A 23,475-nucleotide genomic window follows, 5' to 3' on the forward strand; every position below is an offset into this window, starting at 1 on the left:
GAGCGAAGGTATATTTAAGGTAAAAGAGCATGAAAGCCATGAAAAGAACACCTCTATGCCTGTTAAACATGGGGATAGACCCATCATGCTTTGAGTTGCAGCCAGAAGCACAGGGAACCATTTACTGATAGAAGAAAAATAGATTTAGTTAGATACCAAACATTATATCATCTGTAAAACAATGATGATGGAAATATTTCGCTTCTACAACAGAATAATGATCCTAAACACAAGATGTGCAAGGTTAGGGTGTTGTTATGGCCCTCATATTCAAAAATCAGTGTATACCTCTATAAAGTGTAATGCATGCAAGACAGCCCATGTAGCTCACAGAACTAGAAGGCATTTGCAAGGAATAATGGATGAAAAGTCCATAAACTTAGGCTACAAAAGGGGATGTTAAAAAAAAAGATGATGCAGGGTGCCAAAACTTTTACTGTAGATCTTTTGTTTGTTTGCTTGCTTGTTCATATGTCATATGGTCAAATGAATTAATAATACAGTATAGGTACATATTATATGTAAATAATAAAGTACTGACATGTTATTTCGGGTCAGAGGTGTGCAGGATTGGGTATTAGGTTTATTTAATAATCTGATTATGAATCCAGAACATTATTGGAACATTTGGCTTCAAGCGATATTCTCCAATGTGGCAACCTGTGACAAACCCAATTGAACTATTCAATTATCGGTATACCAGTCTTTTTATTAAATTAGTAAATCATGTAGCGTTAAAAAAAATATTATTATAACACAACATAAACCAATTTTAATCCATAATGAATGTTTATTAAACATTTTTATGTGGATAAAACGGAAATCTGGCAACCTTCCTAAGCGCAGATCTTATGAGGATTTCTTTCTCTCCACCCTCACAAGATGCTGTTGATCATTTTCCCAAGCTTTAGGTCGTCCGAAGTGTTTACAGTGATAAGGCAATAAAAACCGATCTGGGAGTGGAATCATTATCTGTCAGTTCTGGTCTGGGATTAAAATAACGTAAGTAGAGTTTCAGAAACTGTTTTATTTTATCTGTAAACCAACTTTATGTACAAGAAACCAGGAAGAGTAACGTTAATATACAAAGGAGCGCATGATTAGTGTAGACATGAAATACGCCATGCCGTTAACACTATATTAGATGTTCTGTATTTAAATAATTATTTAAACATTGTGACAATAAACATGAAGAAAAAAAGTTTTTTAAACTTTAAAGATGTTATATAACACTATTTGATCACTTAAAAATCACGCAGAAATCCACACCAAACCTATCTATCTATCTGTCTACATTATCTATCTATCTACACTAACAGTAACTATCTATCTATGTATCTACACTATCTATCTTTTTATCTATCTGTCTGTCTGCCAGGACTTACAACTACTGTATGACTGATTAAATGTTACATTTTATATTTATGAGACACACGAAAAATTTTTTAGTAAGAGTTATATCAACACTAGTGTTTTGCTGGTACTGTAAAAAAAAGTATTTTATATATAATGTATATAAAGTGTGAAAAGTATATACACTTTATAAAGTTTTTTTTTTTTTAGTTTTTATAAAGTGCGTATAGCTGACAAACTTAACCAACTTCATAAAGGGTGTATAGCAATCATTCTACACACTATATAAAGTTGATTGTTTAAGTTTGTTGTTTGTTTAATAGCAGTTTTTGTGTATAAAATAAATATAAAATGTTATTTTTGCTTTCTATACACACTTTACAAAGTCTGTATTTACAAAACACATTTTATAAAAGTGGGTTGTGGGTTTGGTACCTATACACACTCCATAAACGTTTGTAGTTTGGGTTTGATAGCTATACACACTTTATTTTACTTTATTTTAATTTGATAGCTTTACAAAGTTTATAAAAGTTTGTAGATTTAGTTTGCTAGCTGTACTGCTTTATAAGAGTTTGTAGTGTGGGTTTGCTAGCTTATAAAACTTGCAGTTTGGGTTGATAGCTATATACAGTTTATCAAAGTTGAAGTTTGAATTTGCTAGCTATATGCACTTTGTTTGTAGTTTGTAGTAGGACAGTGTTTGCTACTGAGGCTATACACACTTTCCAAAAGTTAGTAGTTTGGGTTTGCTAGTTGTACACATTTTATAAAGGTTGTAGATTGTGTTTGCTAGCTAAACACTATTTTGATAAAAGTTTGTAGTTTGGGTTTAATTGCTATAAACACTTTATAAAAGTTTGTAGTTTGGGTTTGCTAACTGTACACATTTTATAAAGGTTGTAGTTTCAGTTTGCTAGCTACAGTATAAACACTTTCAAAAGGTGGAGTTTGTGTTTGCTAGCTATACACACTTTCCAAAAGTTTGTAGTTTGTGTTTGCTAGCTATACACACTTAAAACTTTGCTAATTGAGGTTGCTAGCTATGCACATTTTATAAAGATAGGGGAATGGGTTTGCTAGCTATACACACTTTATAAAAGTTTGTAGTTTGAGTTTGCTAGTTGTACACATTTTATATAGGTTGTAGTTTCAGTTTGCTAGCTACAGTATAAACACTTTCCAAAAGTTGTAGTTTGTGTTTGCTAGCTATACACACTTTCCAAAAGTTTGTAGTTTGGGTTTGCTAGTTGTACCCATTTTTTAAAGGTTGTAGTTTCAGTTTGCTAGCTACAGTATAAACACTTTCAAAAGGTGGAGTTTGTGTTTGCTAGCTATACACACTTTCCAAAAGTTTGTAGTTTGGGTTTGCCAGTTGTACACATTTTATAAAGGTTGTAGTTTCAGTTTGCTAGCTACAGGATAAGCACTTTCAAAAGGTGGAGTTTGTGTTTGCTAGCTATACGCACTTTCCAAAAGTTTGTAGTTTGGGTTTGCTAGTTGTACACATTTTATAAAGATTGTAGTTTCGGTTTGCTAGCTACAGTACACACACTTTCCAAAAGTTGTAGTTTGTGTTTGCTAGCTATACACACTTTCCAAAAGTTTGTAGTTTGGGTTTGCTAGTTGTACACATTTTATAAAAGTTGTAGTTTCGGTTTGCTAACTACAGTACACACACTTTCCAAAAGTTAGTAGTTTGGGTTTGCCATCTATGCACACTTTATAAAAGTTAATGATTTGAGGTTGCTAGCTATGCACATTTTATAAAGATAGGGGAATGGGTTTGCTATTTATACACACTTTATAAAAGTTTGTAGTTTGGGTTTGACAGCTATACATACTTTATAAAAGTTGTGTATTGAGTTTGCTAGCTCAACACACTTTATAAATATGGGGGAATGGGTTTGCTAGCTATGCACACTTTACAGAAGTTGTAGATTGGACTTGCTAACTATACACACTTACAGTAGTAAAGTTTGTCGTTTGGGTTTGCTAGCTATACACACTTTATAAAATTTGTAGTTTGAGTTTGCTAGCTATTTACACTTTATAAAAAATAGCAGTTTAAGCTTGTTAGCTATACACACTCTACAATGTTTTTAGATTATAAAACTTGATAACTTGATAACTTGATTGCACTCTGACATTGTTGTGTCATACTTACATGAGCTAAAGTATAACAGAGACATGGATTTTCTTAATACGTCAACCTGTGCCCTAAAGCCTTTTCCTTTTTTGTAAGACTTCTTTCTCTCATTTTTTTCACAATGCCAGTGTGTTGAAATCTTAAGATATGCTCAGTGATTGTGCAGTTTGTGTCGGAGGTAAAGGCTCTGTTAAACTGGTTTGACCACAAAATTCATAGCCAAACAGTCTAAAAGAGCTGTATGTGTTTGTAAAAGGAAGGTTTATGCATGTAGTGGAAGTTTACAATTTTCAAATTGACAAGTTTCCCGATCACTGTGATTTGACAATTTGTGATTAAAAAGCAGGGTTTTAATTAAGTGTTTATTTTTGCAGTTATAGGCAATTTCTTTAATTAGCCCTGACTTTTGGCGTGGAAAATTGAGATACAATAGAGTATATTTCAGAAATCAGTTCAGGTATTAGTTTAGGTTTAAAATCTAATACAAAAAAGTTTTTTAAGCATTGATGTCTATTAGAAATATTAACAATAAAGAAAAAATTATGCTGTGTGTCTTTTTATTTTGGATAGGGGAAATTTGTGCTAATTTTCATACCTACTCTCTTGTTATTTTTGTTTTTTCCCCAGGTTGCATTGAGACCCACCATCAAAAAAGGCAGAGTACCACAGGGGGAGTGAGACAGAGTGAGATCAGTTGCTGTGAAGAAAAGGAAAAGAGGATCGAGGAGAAACTAAGAAGAATCAGGAGACTCAAAAGACAGAGCTATGGACTGGAAGACACTCCAGGCCCTGCTCAGTGGGGTGAACAAGTACTCAACGGCATTCGGCCGCATTTGGCTTTCGGTGGTTTTCCTTTTTCGTGTCCTGGTGTACGTGGTGGCAGCAGAGCGAGTATGGGGCGACGAGCAGAAGGACTTTGATTGTAACATCAAGCAGCCAGGCTGCCCCAATGTATGTTACGACCACTTCTTTCCCATCTCGCACATTCGCCTGTGGGCACTGCAGCTCATTTTCGTCACTTGCCCTTCACTCCTCGTGGTCATGCATGTCAAGTATCGGGATGAACGGGAACGCAAGTACCGTGCCAAACATGGCCCTGATGCCAAGCTCTATGATGATACAGGCAAGAAGCACGGTGGGCTATGGTGGACCTACCTAATCAGCCTCTTGGTCAAAACAGGTATTGAAGTGGCTTTCCTCTACATCCTTCATCACATCTATCACAGCTTTCATCTGCCACGAGTCGTCAAGTGCGCAATATCCCCGTGTCCCAATGTAGTGGACTGTTATATTGGCCGGCCCACTGAAAAGAAGACATTCACCTACTTCATGGTGGGCGCCTCAGCACTCTGCATTGTTCTCAACATCTGTGAGATCTTTTACCTTCTGGCCAAGCGCATCTCAAGCTGTTGCAAGCGGATAAGGCGTCGTCCGAAGCAAGCTGTGCCTCTTTACAGGGCTCCATGTCGGGACCAGGATAGCAACTGCACACTGCCCATGCAGGACCTGGACCAGAAACCACTGTACAAGCAGAAGACCAAGCTGGATGCCCCTATGGATTACAAGACGAGTGTTTTTCTGAGGGCTTCAGCTCCGAACTTAAGCTTAGCCTAACTGGGAGATCTACAGAGAGATCTCTCAAGCAATATTTTTGATGCACTTTGAGTACAAGAAGAGGATAACACTGTTCTGAGCTATCGTTTGTGGTCCAAAAACATTTGATTTCCTCAAACCCTCTCATGCTCTAGGATGGAAATTCACTTGGTATTAATATCCAATAGAGGGAAATCCAGGACTTGACTGAGAACCATTTTTAAGTCTCAAACTTCATTTCCTTGCGTTCAATCATTTACTGTGTATAAGCAGAACCTGGTTGATAAAATAATCTCTGGAAGTACATTAGAAGCGGCACTACAACTCAGGACAAGTCTTAGTAGTTTAACTGTTTATACGTGTTTGGATTTAGTTTTAAAATTCTGATAAAAAGGGATGTTGAACATCAACAACTAAGGGATCACTTATTAGCCAGATTAAAAAAAGTTTAGCAATAGCAAAGCAAACATTGAGGGATCAGTAAATTGGGCCAAAGCTTCTCCAATTACAGTGTTTTTGTTTCTTTTGTCTGTTTTTTGAATTACTGTAATACAAGCACTTCTTTGTGCTTGTAAGAATCTCCAGTGCAAATATGAACACCTGTAAGCTGTCTTTGTTGTTGTCCTTTTTACATTATCCTCTCTTTTTATTGGATATTGACATACACGTCAAATATTTGTTCCAACTTTCTGTATTTTTCTGTTTTTACGTTTTTTGGATTTTGATATGATCTATTCTAAAAAAAACTTTGCTACTTAGTATACAATATGAGACAAGCTTATTAGTCAAAATTTCCAAGCCATTGCAGAGAGGTGGATCTGCTTTATTCCATAGTAAACATCTTTACACACAAGTGTAAAAGTAGCGTGTAATTCTGAGAAAAGGTTTTTTCTATAGCTCAGTAAAAAGTGAATTTCTTCTTCTTCTTAAAACAAAACACTTGCTTTGTACTATTTTATACTGTTAAATTCTGTTGAATATGATATTATTGTTTTACAAGGTATTATATGGAATATTCTCTTACTATTCTTAAATTAATTTAATTCAATTAAAATTTGTATTGTGCTTATAACAGTGGTCTCAATTGCAAAGCAGTCTAACAGAATTAAGAAACATTTGTTGTTGGGGAGACTGAAAATAGCACAGAACGTTCCAGAGATAAATAGTAAGCGACGCTGACATTATAATAATAGTAGTATTATTAATAATTCTTAGAGCACTTACTATACAGAAATTTAGCTCCAAATACGTTATATGAAAAAACATAACACAGGAAGAACAATAAAAAATCAGAGCTGTTTACTAAAAGTGGTACAGTAACTGGCGTAAGGGTGTGTCTCTTGCTCTCTTTTAGAACAAGAGTCTTATAAAGTAAATACAGCTTTATATCATTATTCATATCTTATAACAAGAAAAAAAAGAGGTCCATTGCAGAAGTTATGTGAATGTGCACTTGGTGCTTAAACATTCAAAAGAACAAACAGATTCATTCTTTTTTCCAGTACCCAGTTTATTCAAGTGAACTGTTTGCTTTTCATTGAGACTTGACTAAGACTTCTGTGAGTCAGTGGCATGTTGAGTCAAGCTGAGCGACGTGGAATGTGAGAGTTTACATGCAAGCAAATCACCGCAAACTGAAAAACTGCTTCTGCCTCAGACCTGTAATTATGGAACAATATGCTGCTTTATGTTTCTATCAGTGGCCACATCAAACAACAGACCTGTTTTAAACATTTATGTCTATTTTTATACATATAAATAAAGGATGTTATATAAAGAAACTTTAGGTTTGTGTCTTGTTCTTGACCAGAAAAATGGACATGCAGAATTGTGTGTTTTTGAAAAAAAGTAATGAAATAAGTCCCATTAAAGTAAGACTATGAAAGACTACTTATAGTGTATATAGTTTCTGTAGCATAAGTGGGAACAGGATTCACAGCAAAAAATATATACTTTAAATGGAAAAATAAATCAATCTTGGCAAATACTTTGCTGTTACTGAATGTTTGAGGTAGGAGTATTCAGTGTGAGTAATTTTGGACAAAAGATATTTTGAGGATATTCTAATGCACTTATCCCAGTGCTTTACTAGTGCTTGAATACCATCAATTAAAAAGATCCAAGATTGGACTGCCTGCTTTAGATCTGAAATGCTGGGATAAGTGCTATAGTATAGCATTGGATTATATAGCGAAATAACGCTAGTTTTTCCGCTTATAACTGTGTTCTGTTATTCTACACAATCAAAAGTCTTAGTTTGATTTGAACACCCTTCAGAAATTGTTTCTAGACATTCCGCAACTGTACATGAATTGTTGCCAAATGACTGTGGTGTAGGAGGAACAAATGTCTTCGAGACATGTTATAGGGAAAAAAACACAGTCAATTATTATTTTCCTATAACAGCATGCCAGCAAGTGTTTTAAATCTGGATCAGATTTGCATGTGGAACAAATCCCCAACTTGTATTGCTCCAAAAGGGAAACATAATCCATAACCATTATAACACCAAAAGGATAATTGCATGATAAATGCATGTTTATTCAAATAAAGAAAGTCAAAGGGAACTTTAAAAAAAGGTTTGCATTGCCCTTAAGGGAAAGAAAAACACAGCCACGAAAAGGAAATACAACACAAACCAGTGTTAACGCTGGAACATGAAACATACATTTGGAAAGATGTTTTATAGACTAATATGAAAGTAAAGTTGGGAAATGATCACAAGTGAAGGCAACATTAGGAGGCAACAGAATTGTTTTTTTTTTTTATTTCTAGGAACTATAACGCTGACTTTAGTGCAGAATAAACTGCAATAAAATGAAGTCAAGGTCACATTTATTACCATTCAGAATATTGCACAACAAAATGACGTGGAGAGCCCTTGCAGTGGAATGCACACAGTTAGTTTAAAACATCTTACACACGACACGACACAAAAAATAAATCAAATAAAAATTGACCATAATATGACCAGCCAGAAGGCTTGTGCAAAAAGTGAGAATGATTTGTGTCCTGTTACTGTATGTGCTGGTGTTCGATCTTGTTTATACTGTATCTTATAAATCCTTGTGTAGAGAAATCTAATCAGATCTCGAGTTATGCAGTGGCACTGATCCAATCCAATAAGATTTGAGCTACTCAGGGCTAAGGTTATACTGTATAATATAGGCCACGATTATCTGTGATCTGAGATTAGATTAAGACAAATTCAGTTGAAACTCTTGAATTCTGTTGAACACTTTTGTTTCACAGTTAACATCTATCTCAACTTTAAAATGAGTTAAACTTACAATAGAACCCTTACATTTTCTCTGGTTATTCCTAAAAGGCAAAAATGACAGGTTTTCTGTTTGTTCCTACAACTCAAATCTGCGTGTGAAGTAAAAGGCATTTTAAACGCTGGAAGAGTTTATGGCACAACAACCTACGTGCATGTTTCAAATAAACCACTTAAAATACCTCCAGCACTTGAAAAACAGCATTTTGCTCATGACAACCCACAATTACTCAACTTTCTTTTCATTATAGTCATTATAATATTTTGCAATAATGTGTGAATCTATTTACCATCTAAATATGTACATAATATAAATAAACATTCTTTTTTTATAAGTTATTCATAAATGTTAGAAAATATGTTACCCCTGTACCATTCATTAAAGTGGCCCAATGGCTTCCTGGGTTGGGGTTCAAATCGTACCTCTGAGTACCTTGGTTTCCCCCCACAGTCCACAGACATGTATTGTTGATTGATTGGAGAGTTTTTAAATTGTTCATAGTCACATGTTTAACAGGAGGTTGATCACCCAAACTTCTTGAAGATCCCAAGTTCTCTAACACATGCTTATTTTTTGTCAAATTGGGATACTGACCAAGTCCAACTTGTACATTTTAACCTATCATTTTATTAAAAAAAAGTCAGTCATTAAAAGATGTCCTTTGGCTATTAGCTTTGATGAAGTTTACCGCATTTCGTGTATTTCATCAATCTATAAATGTTCAAATTACTTATTTTAGAGCAAAGTGCCATAATGTTTTAGCTAAGAATTGACAGTGTTGTCTGAGATGGTTCAACACAGACTTAAATGTGTTGTTTCTTCATCTTTAAGAGAAAAAAACTGACCCAGTGTTTAGTTCACTACTAAATTTTAATTACTACTGAATCTTTACATTTATTGGTCTGTATGATTTTACATTTTTGGAGTTATGTGCACTAGTAACATGACCTTATCCAGCTTTATTGAATATTTTTTAATAATTTAAAACTTTCCCAAGATTTTAAAAATACATTATTTTGCAATACATTATTATTCCTATTTATGGTAAGGTTATTTATAAATAAATAAATAAATTGTGTAATGTTTAATCTCCTCTAGTTTGTTGCTTGATGATAATACACAATTAGTACTGCTAAAATCTAGTTACTACTTCTTGGGTGCTAAGTGATTGTGATTTATATATTTTAAACAATCATATTTTAAACCAATAAATACATTTCAATGAGTTTGACAACAGCGGGCAGTTTTTGTTCTCAATATACCTATCATACATTACCACCTCCTCGTAAAGTGAAGGAACGAGACCGGAATTAATCATGGAGATCACTTAAACACTTGGTGAAGTTGCATGGTAAAAAAATCAACAGTAAAAAATGGACCTCACAAGATTGAGACAAAGCAGCTGAGCATCCATAAGAAAGTCGCTTCAATATGCTAGGGAATGTAAAGATTAGACTTTGGTGCAATGAAAAAAATGTCATGTGGTCTGATGAGTCTCCTCATTGACTCTACTCCAGAGTGATGGGTGCTTCAGGGTAAGAAGTGAAGCGCACGAAACATTGCACCCATTATGCATAGTGCCCACTGTGATATGATCTGTGGTTGCTTCATTCTGGAGTTGTTTTTAGGTCTAGACTCAGCAGCGCTATGTGGCAATAAAATAAAGACCTAAAAGTATTAAATGTCGGTTATCTGATGGCACAGGTGTATTACAGAACTCAGAAGATTGTGAAAGAGTGCCTCTGGAAGCATGAAAAATAATTTTCACACATGAACTGGCACCACATTGTGTGCTGTAGTCAAAGCTAAAGGTGATTGAATGACTTCTGTTTTTTTCCAGGCAGTGTATTTTTAAAGTGTATTTTTTAAAAAGTCAATTTGAATATCCTAGATTGTAGAATTATATGCAACACATAATGATTAAAAGCAAGTTTGGCCTAGCTTCACAACAATAAGATAATTTTCTGATTTCTGAACTCTTGATTGTTCTTTTAACAGGAACTTAATGCTTCCTTGTGAATCTTTGACATTGGGGAAGTCTCTCGAAATATGATATAAATTTCCTCATTACTGTTCCGTTTTGCTGTCTGTCCTGTTTTCTCATTGACTTGATATAATTCCTGATACATGCTACATGATGACGCTTATGTGTGACGTGCTTGTGCAGGTAGTTTTGGGTGGAGGTGAGTTATGCCAGAGTGCATACCTAACCTTAGTAGGTACATGTCTCGAATAGTACTACAGGAGACAACACAGAGTAAAGAACAAAGGATGAAGAAAAACAGGATATTCTGACACAGCACAAAATGTGAAGCAGGTAGTCTGAAAACTAGAAGAAAGTCCTGTGGGTTTCCTGCTTTGGCCACTGTACAAGGAGATGGGATAGTGACCATCTTGGGGAACTTGTACCCCTGTGTATAACTTTGATACACTTTCAGATGGTTGTGAGGATTTATCAGTGTAAAATTTTTTGAACCTGAGAAACCTGTCGAAATCAGATGTACCTGCTCTTTGGGAGTGTATCTGTGTAAAACCTAATGTGTGAGGGTGTGTAAAAATGAAACTTTTCTGGAAATATACAGTTAGACAAGAATGACAAGCTCTATCTGTCCATACACAATATGTGCAAAAGAGCAGAGATTGTTAACGTATAACTATGATGCTGCTCATTTGATAGTTTGAGTAAAAACTGCTTCATAAATGCAAACCCTTACAGCTCCAGGATCTTTGGTTTGATTCTGCACTCGGGTTACTGTCTCACTGCACGTTCACATGTTCTTCCAGTGTCCATATGGGTTTTTTAGGGTTTTTTCCACCTCCGCGCATTATGATGCTAACGTGCATGATTTCTTTTCCCCTTTATTGCTTTTTTATTTGTTTGTTTAGGGGCAATTTTTTACAACTTTTTTACACAGGCCCAGGTAGATTAGGACACCTTTTTACCCTTAATAAATGAAATCATCATTTAAAAACATTGTTTTTAATTTACTAGATTTATTTTTGTGTAATATTGAAATATGATTGATCTCAATCATTTAAGAGTGACAAATATGCAACAAAAAAAACTTTTTCCTGGCACTCTATCTATCTATCTATCTATCTATCTATCTATCTATCTATCTATCTATCTATCATTAGAGACCATTATAACTTAGTGTTTAAAGAAGCTGCATATTACCTTAATGTTATGAATAGAAACTTATATTATAAATGTTTTATTTTATCTTAACTTTCATCCTTTATAGAAGTGTCTGATTAAGATAAATCACAGCTGGTGTTCCCAAAATATGCTCCGGCTCCATTATACCCCCAACCAGATAAAGTAATTATATATCTGATCAATCTGGTCAATCATTTTTGTAAGTGACAGCAGAGTTACTCAAAATCAGGCTCAATGATCAAAGCAACCTAAATCGTCATCATGTCTAATGAAAAAGGCTTCAAAAAAGATTTGTTAAGGATCATGAATAAACTGTGTAACATTGGAAAAAGGTCATGTGGTCTGATAAGTCCTGACTTACCCTGTCCCAGTGCCTACTGTACAAGCTTCTGGAGGAAATGTCATGATCTAGGGTTGCTTAGGTCTACAGTAGGTTCAGCAACGTTATGTGGCAATAAAATGAAGTCAGCTGATGACCTGGGTGTATTAAATGACCTGTTTTTTTCTATCAATAGATTTTTATTTACATACATTAAAGTAAAAGGCATTCAAAGAAATATTAGTGGGTAACTTTATTTTTGGCCAGGCAGTGTGTATTGTAACTGGAGAAAACCAGTCAAGATGCTTTGTTACAATATTACAAAAATTACATGACTAATGTAGCTAACAAGTACAGAAAGCTTACAGCTAATACTGCAAACAAAACTTGTCTTTTGTTGATGGACAAATGTTGATGGAATGTTTGAGCTTAAAACATGGCATGTTTTTAAAAGTCATGGCAACTTCTAGAAACTGAATAATTAACTTTATCAGCACATAATCTGTTGTCATTTCATGCCAGCATTAGTCTCACAGGCCTCCATGTTCCCACAGATGCTACTTTCATGCAAACATTCTTTTAAAGATAAAAATGTTTTTTTTTTCGCCAAAACAATTAATGATATACTTTAAAAAACATCAGTGGATTACTTTCTTCCAGCTAGAAAATGCGAAGAGAAATCACATCGCAGCTTTTAAGACCCTGAAACTTCAAGTATCTAGAAAAGTGTAAAGGATCTAAACATCTGTGGCTTCAGACTCGGGTAGGACGTTTGGAGTTATATAAAATGTCTTGTAAAAGTGCGTAATGATATACATGTTTACGGTTTACAGAAATTGTTACTTTTAGCTTTCCTTCCCTAAAATAGTCCCCTTTCTTCTCAATATCTGAGAAGAATCTGTGCAGGAAGTAGATAAAATTTTGTTTAATGTAGATGTTATGTAAACAAACTGATTTTTCCCCCCTGCTTCTTTAATCACCTGCTTTTTATAAAAAGCTTGTACACATTATGACCAGGCACACCGAACAAAGTCAATCCGATCTGTATTTATTACACAAGCACAATTTATTTAAATAAAGCATTTAATAAGCCAGTAAATAACGCATGTAGAATGTACATAAGTAAAGTGTGAAGTTATTCCAAAAATAATTCAAGTCATTATAGTCAATGATTTAATCAACGTCTGTACTGTATATACTGAGGATCCATAAACGGAAAGGAAATATGATTAGTGTGCGTAGACTTTAATAAACTATCTCCTAACGTTACATCAGCAGCATGAAGCGCCTGCTTTCCATCAGGCCGTGAGAACCACAAACGAGCAGAAATAAATTATACGGCACAGCAACGTCCATCCTGGTGCGTGTCTTTAGTCGACTGCTGGCTCAAGAAACTTCTTTTTTAGAGAAAACCTTGCATGGGTCTTTCTCATACCACTGCAGCTTAAAATTCCTAACTGCATTCCTGCTTAAACAGTTGCAGCATCATTTGACTGAAAATAGCAACACATCCTCAAGAGTAAAAAAAAACAAAAAAAAAACTGCACTCTCTGAATTACAGAGCATATTACACAGAAGAAGCTGTTCAGATTGAGCCATAAGGTGAGAAAATAGGAAAATTTGAAGTTGATTATTTTCTAAGAAGAGCACTTCCTAAAGTGCTTTATTCCCCCACGGCAGTTTGCTAACAATTTTTTAGTTATTAAGATAATTGAAAGTGTCCCTTCTATCCACTTATAGTCACATTTGACATTGAAAAACACCCATGACACGGGTTAGCACATGTTCCCGCTAGATCAGCTCTGTGGAGTCACTACCTCCTCAGCCTGAAAAAAACAACATTTTTTTAAATTGTATTATTTTGGGGGGAGATTTCACCGTGATTTTCTCCTTAAATTATTCATAGCCGATTTCCAGCAGTCTCTCCGTTATGGCAATCCTGCATCAAGGTGACAACTACCAACCAGGACCAGGGAGGGTGAAGACTCTCTCACGCTGCCTCTAAGACATGTAACCGCTTGTTTTTCAAACTGTTGCTCATAAAAGTTGGGAATTGTGTGACACACTCAGAGGGCTATCCACCCCTACCGCTTACATGTGCTCACAGGTTGGCTAGTGTCACTATGTTTGATCTGAGAGTGTGATAAAACCATCCCTAGCTTGTCCCCTGAGACAGCACGGCCAAACTACACTACACTACACTAACCGTGAATAAAGCTTGTGATCTCCGCTTGGGAGTGGCTCAGTCCAAAAATGTTAAATCTGCATTAAAAAATCTGTTTGTTCATTTTTGCTTGAGTACTAGTTCCTGTGAATGAACTGTTACAGTAGACACATTCGCTGCACATAAACTATATTGTCAAAAGTATTTGCTCGCAGGAGTGTTTATGGGCATTCAAAAATTCTTCCAGAAGCACATTCGTGAGGTCAGACACTGATGCTGGATGAAAAGGCCTGGCATCCCAAAGCTGTTCTATCCGGTTGAGGCCAGTCAAGTTCTTCCACATCACACTCGCTCATCCATGTCTTTATGGACCTCACTTGTGCGCAGTCATGTTGGAACTGGTGTGGGGTTGTTATTTAGGAGTTGGAAGAATGGTCAAAAATTCCCATAAACACACTCCTAAACCTTGTGGAAAGCCTTCCCAGATGAGTTGAAGCTGGTATAGGGTGGGCTAAAGCCCACGGATTAGGAAATGTTACTCAAGTTTATATGCATGTGATGGCAATATAGTGTAACTTTGTGTCAATATGAATCTATGATAAATATAAATGGAAAACTGCTGTTAGAGAAAACTAATCTAAACTACCGTCCCATGAACACACTCCTAAACCTTGTGGAAAGCCTTCCCAAAAGAGTTGAAGCTGTTATAGCTGTAAGGATTAAACCCTATGAATTAAGAATGCATGTGACAACAGGTGAGCGAATACTTTTGGCATTATAGTGTAACTTTGTGTCAATATGCAGCAATAATACTACTATTAGAGCAAACTAATCTAAACTACCATCAAAAGTGCTTTGGTGTCAAATATTCATTGTGGTTGTTTAATTGTCTTAAACACTGTTTGGATTGAGGCACATTACGTCATTGTTTTTTTCAAACTGCAGCGTATTATACACTAATAATTTTTAAGGTCAGGTTTCTATTATGGTTTAAATTGTATCCTGGCAATACCGAGTAATATTAACGTGACGTTTCGTTTTCACGGAACTTGTTAAACCGAGTACCGTAAGGGCTTCTGGAAAGGATGCAGCATTCGCAGGACCATATTAGGACTTGAAATAGGACTGAAGCATGGATCAGCAGTTACGATGACCTAACAATGAACACTTGCCTTGCGGAAACTATAACAGCAAGCGAGCGCTATTCAGGTTAACACCTTATGACGAAATAACACCTTTACTTGATTTTAGGTTTAGTGTTGAAAATAATCAATATCGCCATCAAGAAGAAGTTGAACTGCTTTCTTAAATTGTAAGACACTAAACAGTTTTACACACTTGCTTCTGTATGTTTATACCAGACTGGAGCTCACTGCCAGCCACACACACTCACACCGTCAAATCCGAGGCACCCAGACGAGAAGCAGTCGCTTCCCTAATAAACAGACATGAAATGTGTGTGCATCTGTGTGTATATATAAAATGACAGACCTAGTCATGGGAAATCTTCTAGTGCAAGTGTCTTCTGAAAACAAGCCCCTGATTTAGGCAGCTTCCTTCAATTATGGGACTAAATGGAAAGTGTGTATCAGCTGGAAACAGGATTCACAATACGCGTACACAATATCATGTATCCGTTCATTAGTCCCTGCAGGGCGATGTGAGCTTCCTGTTCTTTTGCAGGAAATGGCAGGCTCAAAGAGATCATGATGAAGGCTACCCAGTTGATCAGAGGGAACAGGACAGAGGGACATGGTTCCAAAACAGACAGAATCAAAACACACACATCTACAGTGCCATAAAAAAAGCAATCGCCCCCTTCCTGAATTTTTATGTTCGCATATTTGTCACACATAAATAATTTATGTGACATCAAACTAATTTTAATACTATACAAAGATAATCCAAGTTAATTGCAATTTACAATGCAGTTTTTAAATGATGATTAAATTTAATAAGGGAAAAAAGCCGTCCAAACCTACCTGGACCAATATGAAAAAGTAAATTGCATTTTATATGTTATGTTTGTGTAATTTCAAAATTTGTTTCAATATCTCAATAATTTAAGTGTGACAAATTTGCAAAAAAAAAAAAAAAAAGAGGCAGATACTTTTTCATGGCACTGTATATGCACACACTCCTAAGTTGAGGTCACAGTTTGCACAAAGCCTGAGAAACTTTGGAACTGGTTCGTCTGTTAAGAGAGCGGCAGATGAACGCTCCAGCATCCATCAGCTTCTGCAGGTCGATTCCCTGTAATGGAAACGAAACATGTTTGTGCAAGACTCAAAATCTCAATAGGGTGTCATTTCACTGGAAAAGCAAAAGCAACTTCAAGATAATGATTTATTTCCTCGTTTAAACAAAAACTGTAGTCTAAATAAAGAACTTTATCTGATGTGAACGTGCAGAACTATGCATATTTTTTAGAACTATGCGTTATAATTTTTAACTCCACAGGTTCTTGATCCTGGTCCTGGAAAGAACCCCATAATCTCCATATTTAAGTGTTATGATTACACGAACACAAAAAAGGAATGCCAATCAGTGGAGGAATACACTAGAGATGAAGAGGACTGATTTAGTTAAGCATTTTTTTATTTACATATTTTTGAATTTGCAGTGGCAAAATATAGCAGCTCCTCTACAATCCTATAAGCCATATAATATGTTACTTTCTCTGCAGGCATGCAAATGTTCTTATGTAATGTTATTTATTTATTTTTTTAAGTTATGTTTGGAAATATATTTTGTACAAAGTCATACAGACGTGATAAACATGTAATGTTTGTACTGAAGATATGATATATTACGTGAACTGTAGATACAGTACATCAGCCATAATCAATTAGTGTTAATGTGTTAATGTTATGTGGTGTGAATGTTATGGCTGATGATATATATACTTACCGTATGGATCCCGAGTCCTTGCAGCATGTACACAACGTCTTCAGTTGCAACGTTTCCAGAAGCCCCCTGAGCGTACGGGCAGCCACCCAAACCTGATACAGACGAGTCAACGACGCTGATGCCCTTCTGTACAGTCAGAGGGAAAAAAAAACATAATGCATCAATACAGAACAAGGTTGCAGAAAAATACATAAGCGTTTGGAATTCATGGAATTTCCATTTGTACAGGACTTTGGTGACTGGACTTTGTCACAAATCAACATCATGGCCTGAACGGCCATTTTTGCTCTGGTATCTCAGTTTAGGCCTGACCTGCAGAGCGACCAGGATGTTAGCGAGCGCCTGGCCGTATGTGTCATGGCAGTGAACAGCCAGGGCGTCGACCGGCACCTCCTTCATCACCGCCTCCAGCATCTGAGACATGCTGCCTGGCGTACCCACACCGATTGTGTCACCCAGTGAGATTTCGTAACAGCCCATCGCGTACATACGCTTCGCCACCTCGGCTACCTTCAGCGGCGAGACTTTTCCTTCGTAAGGACATCCCAGGACACAAGACACATAGCTGCGACCATACAAACCAGAAAAATCCAGGGTTAGCAGTTTGTCCAGTGGTAATCACTAATCACTATTTCCAGAAACAAACCTGCCGTTTTGACACATGATAAAAAAAAAAAATTAATGGTAGTTCTTTGACGGAGCATCAGTCTCACCCTCGTACAGGGATCCCTTCTTGTTTGCCAGCTGCCATCACTTCCTCAAAGCGCTGTAGACTCTCCTCCACAGAGCAGTTTATGTTCTTCTTACTAAAGAGTTCTGAAGCAGCGCCGAATATTGCCACCTCCTTTGCACCTGCCTTCACCTAAGAGCGGAAAAGAGATGCATTAGAAAAAAGAGAGACAGAGAGAGAGAGAGATTTTAAAAAAGCATAAAAAGTTGTAACATTAGAGCAGACACTTGTCTGTCCAGTATACATGTAGCAAAGTCTACAAACTCTGGTCCTTTAATGTCTGTAGCAAAATGCTGGAAAAGCAGCATCAGAAGTAGTGACTATTAAGGGGAAATATTGGGGACTTCCCTGCAGTGTTTAAAGCTGGTAGTGCAGAAAAGAATGCTACACAAACTGTTAACCAGCATGCACATCCCCTCCACAACCTACTGGCTAAACATCAGAGCAAGAGAATGCTTCAGCTCCGCTGTGATAAAGAACGCTACAGGAAGTCTTTTGGGCCAACTGCAATAAGACTTTACAATAACTCTGCTCTGTGTTAAAAGAGGGAGCTCCTTCTCTGAAATTACTATAAATAGCCTCATATAGATTCTGTCTTCATTGCACTCTGGTCTTGTCCTTTCATTCTCTCTTTTATTACCATTTCAACTTGCTGGTTCACCTCATGACAGTTTTGTTCCCGCCTGTACATACAATCATCATTCATTTATAAATAAAAACAGTATACAGGTTGTCCCCTACTAATGAATGAGTTCTGTTTCAGAGCATGTTCGTTAGTCGGATTTTGTTCATAAGTTGAACAATGGGAGTCTTATACGACTCTGACACAAATATACGATACAAAAAACACCAATCCACTTCATTAAATCAGTCTCCCTTCCCAAAACTGCTGTCATATGGCCAAACACTGTAATCGTGCCTAAGGAAATGAATCTCACAGGAAAGTGTTATCTCTGCACCTTTAAATCACTAGGGGAATCCTGAACACCATTTTGTCCCAGAGTGAGTTTCCCCATAAGAAATAATGGAAACTCCAATGATTCGTCCCACAATCCCAAAATATTCATGTAAAAATTATTAATAGAAAATATATATAGTAAAAAAAAACGAATTAACCTGCACTTTACCTTTAAAAAGAATCAGCCCTGACAGGAAAGGAGGAGGAAACTAAGTTTGAGAGGGGAATCCCGGACGCCATTCTGTCAAAGTTTTTCACTTTTTTGGACTGTAATTTCTGTTTTGTTAAGGATTTGCGCACACATACAATACACTGGACATTTTATACATTCACTTACTCAATGAAAATATTGTATATAATTGTAAATTCGTAACTTGAATGTTCCTAAGTTGGGGACTACCTGTGTTTGTTTCTTTTTATCTATCACTCACAGTGTGATGCGATAATAGTGCTAGCTATGTACCAGGCAGGTAGAGGATTAACATAAAAACAGGTTTATTAAAACCCGTTAGTAACGGTCTAATCTGGAATTTCCTTTGGAATCAATAAAGCATCCATCAACAGGATTGTGTTTTTGGGGATTTTGCCAGTACTTACAGCAGCTCTGTAACCCTTCAGATTAGGAGTCAGCACTGGATAATTCACTCCAGGTTTCCTGTTGATGCCTTGCATCACTTCCTCCTGATCAGCCATCTGCAATTGGAACAAGGACACAGGGACAGGGATGTTGTAATACCTACACCAACACCTGTTCATTTTACATATACTGTAGTAGCAGCACAAACAGAGCCATAGCTATATGAAGTTATTTTGAGGATTACTGTCTCACATTTTATTGGCTAGCAGATCTCACACTGAGAAACATGAAGAGCTCTTTGGGACCAGGCAGCCTTCCATTTTTATAATTAAACAACCAGCCAACTTATTGAGGATACAGCTGATATTTTGGTATTATATGGGGGTTTCTGCAGGAGGATGAAAAAAAAGTCTAGATTTGGTTTTTAGAAGCTATTATCTTTGTCAATATAGGAAATTTATTACTCTTAGTAGAGCTACAGTCAATGTATTTTATTTTCTGTGCCTAACAACATTATTAACACAACAGGATGATCGTCGACAGCTGACTGGCTCATATATTCTGAAACTTTACCTAAATAATGATTTTATTTAGCATATTACATTATCCCTTACTGTACTTACTGTAATTCATTCTTAGCTATGCCACTTAGAGCAGCATTTAAAGCGATGACATTCCACATCTTTGTACGTGTCATGTGCCACGGGAGTAGTTAATTACGTGCCAGGCTGGGCCTGTGTAACCCAGGTTTGCAGTTAACCTGCATTTGGCACACCCAAATGATAAATTCCATTTAAAATCCATTTACAGCTGGTTGGCTCTCATCTCTATGGGCAGAAAACTAATCAGCTGAGTAACTAATTCCGTTTAATGAACTAATTATAATAATAGAGCAAACCCAAACATAACTAAGGTTACAAATTAGTTACTACGATTTTAAATAATTACAGACAACTCCCTTCAACCAGGAAAGTGACGTTGCACACACACACACAAACACACACACACATACTGTCCCACACAATAGCCGGGTTTGCAGTCATGCTGCAGTTGGCCCATCCTGGCACGCAAATTAACTACTCCTGTGTCACATGACATGTACAAAGAGGTGGAATGTTATCGCTGATAATAATAATAACAATAGTTCAAATATATGTGTAAAAAGGTAAGTCTATATTTCAGCTTATAATAGTTTTTACAAATTTAACCACCCGGTTCTATGTTAATCAAAATGATTTACAAGAATATATGAAAAGATGTTAGAATAGTGATTCACTGAGTCGTTGGTTCACATTGGTTGGATAGAGCTTCGGTGCCTGACAAACGCTGCCACTGTGTGGCAAACTGTTTACTCCAAAGTGTTTGATGAATACCTGCCTATCTAACACTTTCATTACACATTTAAATACTTTAACTTTTATTTAGCATTTCATAATCACCTATGAAAAGTCAAATAAATAATCAAGTAAATAAAAGTATTCCCAAATTTCTGCACATTTTGTTCAGATATCTGAGCTTTTGTAAACATTATATCTAATAGGGTGCGTCTTATTTAATCATGATTCATGAGTCGTTCATTGGGTCCAATTACTTAATCGGAATGAAAGGTTTTAACCTGAAAAAAGCAAAACTACTGAAAAACAATTGAGTATACTTATTAAAATGGAGCTCAAATAAACGCAATAAAGCTTCCATACATAACATGTGACGGATAAGGTATGCTGTTTTATGGTTTCTAAATAACATGACAAGCTGCTTTTGAGAGAGAAACTTCAATAGGGAAAAAAGAGGCTTGTGAGGGAAAAACTGTTTACAGCTGCTATAGTGTAAGTAAAAACATTCACTTGTTTCATGGAAGTTTCATACTGTTAAAGCTGGTTAAATATATGATTGGCATTTTAGTTCCTTATTTAATGATTAATGCATTTCTGTTGAATGCATAAACATACTGTAAATGTAGCCTTGAATTATATGTTTATGGTTCAGTGACTAATAGTTATTAAGATTTATATGTATACCTTTGATTTTGTCTTTGTACATGAAATGTGTATTTCTCACTTGCATGCTCACTCAACATTAAACCCGATGCATAATCATTATGTAGTAATTATTATGGAGGTGCGTACCTGTGGAACCCATTTTGGAGAGACAAAACTCGTGGCCTCAATAACAGGAAGTCCCGCCTCAGAGAGCATGTCAATCAGACGGATCTTCACTTCAGCTGGAACAATGGTCTAGCCGAATGGACAGAGAAAGTAATTTTTTTCCTTTCCTCAATAACTAGCACAATTCATAACATGTGTTTGACTTAAGATGTGGAAATAAATGTGGGGCTGCTATGTAAAAAAAAAAAAAAAAAAAGGAAAGAGGATTTATTTACTGGTAACCATAAACCTTCACCTTCTCATTCTGCAGTCCGTCCCTCGGTCCAACTTCCACAATCTTCACCCTTTCAGGAAGAGGCTTGGTAGCACACAAACTAATCTAAAAAAGATAAAAACAGATTTAAAAAAATTACAGACTTTACAGTAAACCATGTTCGTGTGCCTTGTTCAGGCATCATTTGAAATAGTTAAATCATGAACACTGAAAGTGTGTGTGTGTGAAGATAGAAGTTTATAGCAGCAAGAAGATATCATGAACAATTTAACCTGGACTCCAGTAGGGGGCAGTAATGTTCCTTTTAGCGTTCTTTTGAACGTACATACCAAGAGAAAATTCGATAAAACCAATCAGATCGCACGGTCTCATCCGGGCTTTTTGCTGTAAGTAAGCCGTCCTGATGGGAGTTTCGATTTTTTTTTTCGGGGAGTCAAAAACTTTGACTAGGCTTAGCAACAAGAGTCGACTCTTGTCACGAAAATTATTCTTCTTTCTAATTATCAAAACACCACTTTGCATTGCAATAGCAAACAGAGTACGCATCTTTGCATTGGCTGTTGTGTGAGCGCGCGCGCTTCATTATGGAGATTTGGTTAGTTACCCTGACAACCGCTTCGAAAGAACCGACACACCTACGCGAGTCATTCTTCAAGGAGTCAACTCAATGTGCTGGGACGAATCACTGGCTAGTTAAACAAATCATTTACACCTTTAGAAGATCTAATGAAATCCTTGTAAAAAGTGTTTACTCTAAAGTGCGTGTGTGAAGTACATTATGGAGATTTGTTTATTAACCCTGACATCCGCTTTAAAACTAAGGAACAAACTCAACCACCGGGGCCCGATTCAAAGTCAACATCTAATTGAATCTTTGTAAAGATGAATAATGTACAGTGTGGGTGTGTTGCTTCATTGTGCATAATTGTTTGGTTACCCTGGCAACCGCTTTAAAATTAAAGAACCGACTCACCCACGCATATTGTCGACTCTTTCAGGAATCGATTTAAAGTGCTGGGACGAATCACTGGCTATTCAAACAAATTCATTTGACTTTTATTTTTATTGATATAATAATAAATAGTCCAAATATATGTGTAAAAAGGTTACGTGTTAGTCTATACTTCGGCTTATGATTAATTATAATTAATTTCAATCGTGTAATTGAAGGTGTGTAGTATCACTAAAGGAAACTATTGTTAATTGGTATGAACGGATTTATTGTGTATTTAGCAAAATAATAATAATAATAATAATAATAGGATATACAGTAGAGAGGCGGTAGTATTTTTGGGGGGGACATGCAGTATTCATTCGCGATTATACCTTAAAAATATTTAATTAACATAACCAAACCATATTGATAACCCTAATGAAGTAGTCGGTAAGACTTAAATCATTATAATAACTTTGCAAACGAGCTGTAAAAAAATATACATATAACTGACAATTAATTCACTTCCGGGATCCAAGTGACGTACAAATTATTTGTCCTTTTTTGTTGCTGTTGCTGTTAAAAGCTGAAACTGGAAACAGTTAAGTAGTTCTTTACCTCCTGATCCAAGTAGTCGACCATGAAAATCGTGTTAGAGCTCCAGAAGTGAGATAAAGTGCGCTGTGTAACTCACAGTTTTGGCCCCAGCCGCTGAGAAACAGAAGCCGGGCCGGAACGCAGTGTGTACAATCCTCATCCTGACCGCCGCCATGTTCCACCACAACAACCCCACAGTGTCTCTACACTCTGTTACAACACCCACACTGCCATCTTCTGCTCAGGATCACTATAGCGCATATAAATCCCACAGCATATGATATAACAGCGTTATAACCTGCCCATGATCAAGTCTTATACGATGGAACAGCAGCTCTGCGAGTAGTTCTATATGTCAACGTTTCCATAGTAAC

At 36.3% G+C, this 23,475-nt stretch overlaps 2 protein-coding genes across 3 annotated transcripts; one reads left to right on the forward strand and one right to left on the reverse strand.

The window, feature by feature from the left end:
* Positions 1 to 884: 884 nt before the first annotated feature.
* gjb3 (gap junction protein beta 3) lies at positions 885 to 6,876 on the forward strand. The gene is made up of 2 exons (XM_053510397.1): positions 885 to 1,002; positions 4,130 to 6,876. Exon 2 carries the CDS (start codon positions 4,268 to 4,270, stop codon positions 5,114 to 5,116), a length of 849 nt encoding a protein of 282 aa, XP_053366372.1. The 5' UTR covers positions 885 to 1,002; positions 4,130 to 4,267; the 3' UTR covers positions 5,117 to 6,876.
* An 8,350-nt stretch (positions 6,877 to 15,226) lies between these two features.
* Positions 15,227 to 23,326, reverse strand: hmgcl (3-hydroxy-3-methylglutaryl-CoA lyase). 2 transcript variants are annotated; one of them, XM_053510472.1, is made up of 8 exons: positions 23,199 to 23,326; positions 21,592 to 21,675; positions 21,318 to 21,425; positions 19,212 to 19,307; positions 17,640 to 17,788; positions 17,239 to 17,491; positions 16,927 to 17,052; positions 15,227 to 16,269 (listed from the first exon to the last, which is right to left on the reverse strand). In XM_053510472.1, exons 1-8 carry the CDS (start codon positions 23,274 to 23,276, stop codon positions 16,168 to 16,170), a joined length of 996 nt encoding a protein of 331 aa, XP_053366447.1. In that variant the 5' UTR covers positions 23,277 to 23,326; the 3' UTR covers positions 15,227 to 16,167. The 2 variants fall into 2 exon arrangements, with proteins under 2 accessions (XP_053366447.1, XP_053366448.1); XM_053510473.1 differs by having other exon boundaries at positions 23,123 to 23,266.
* Positions 23,327 to 23,475: the final 149 nt, after the last annotated feature.

Source organism: Clarias gariepinus, chromosome 13 (genome assembly GCF_024256425.1).
Source record: "Clarias gariepinus isolate MV-2021 ecotype Netherlands chromosome 13, CGAR_prim_01v2, whole genome shotgun sequence".
In the NCBI taxonomy this organism is placed as follows: domain Eukaryota; kingdom Metazoa; phylum Chordata; class Actinopteri; order Siluriformes; family Clariidae; genus Clarias; species Clarias gariepinus.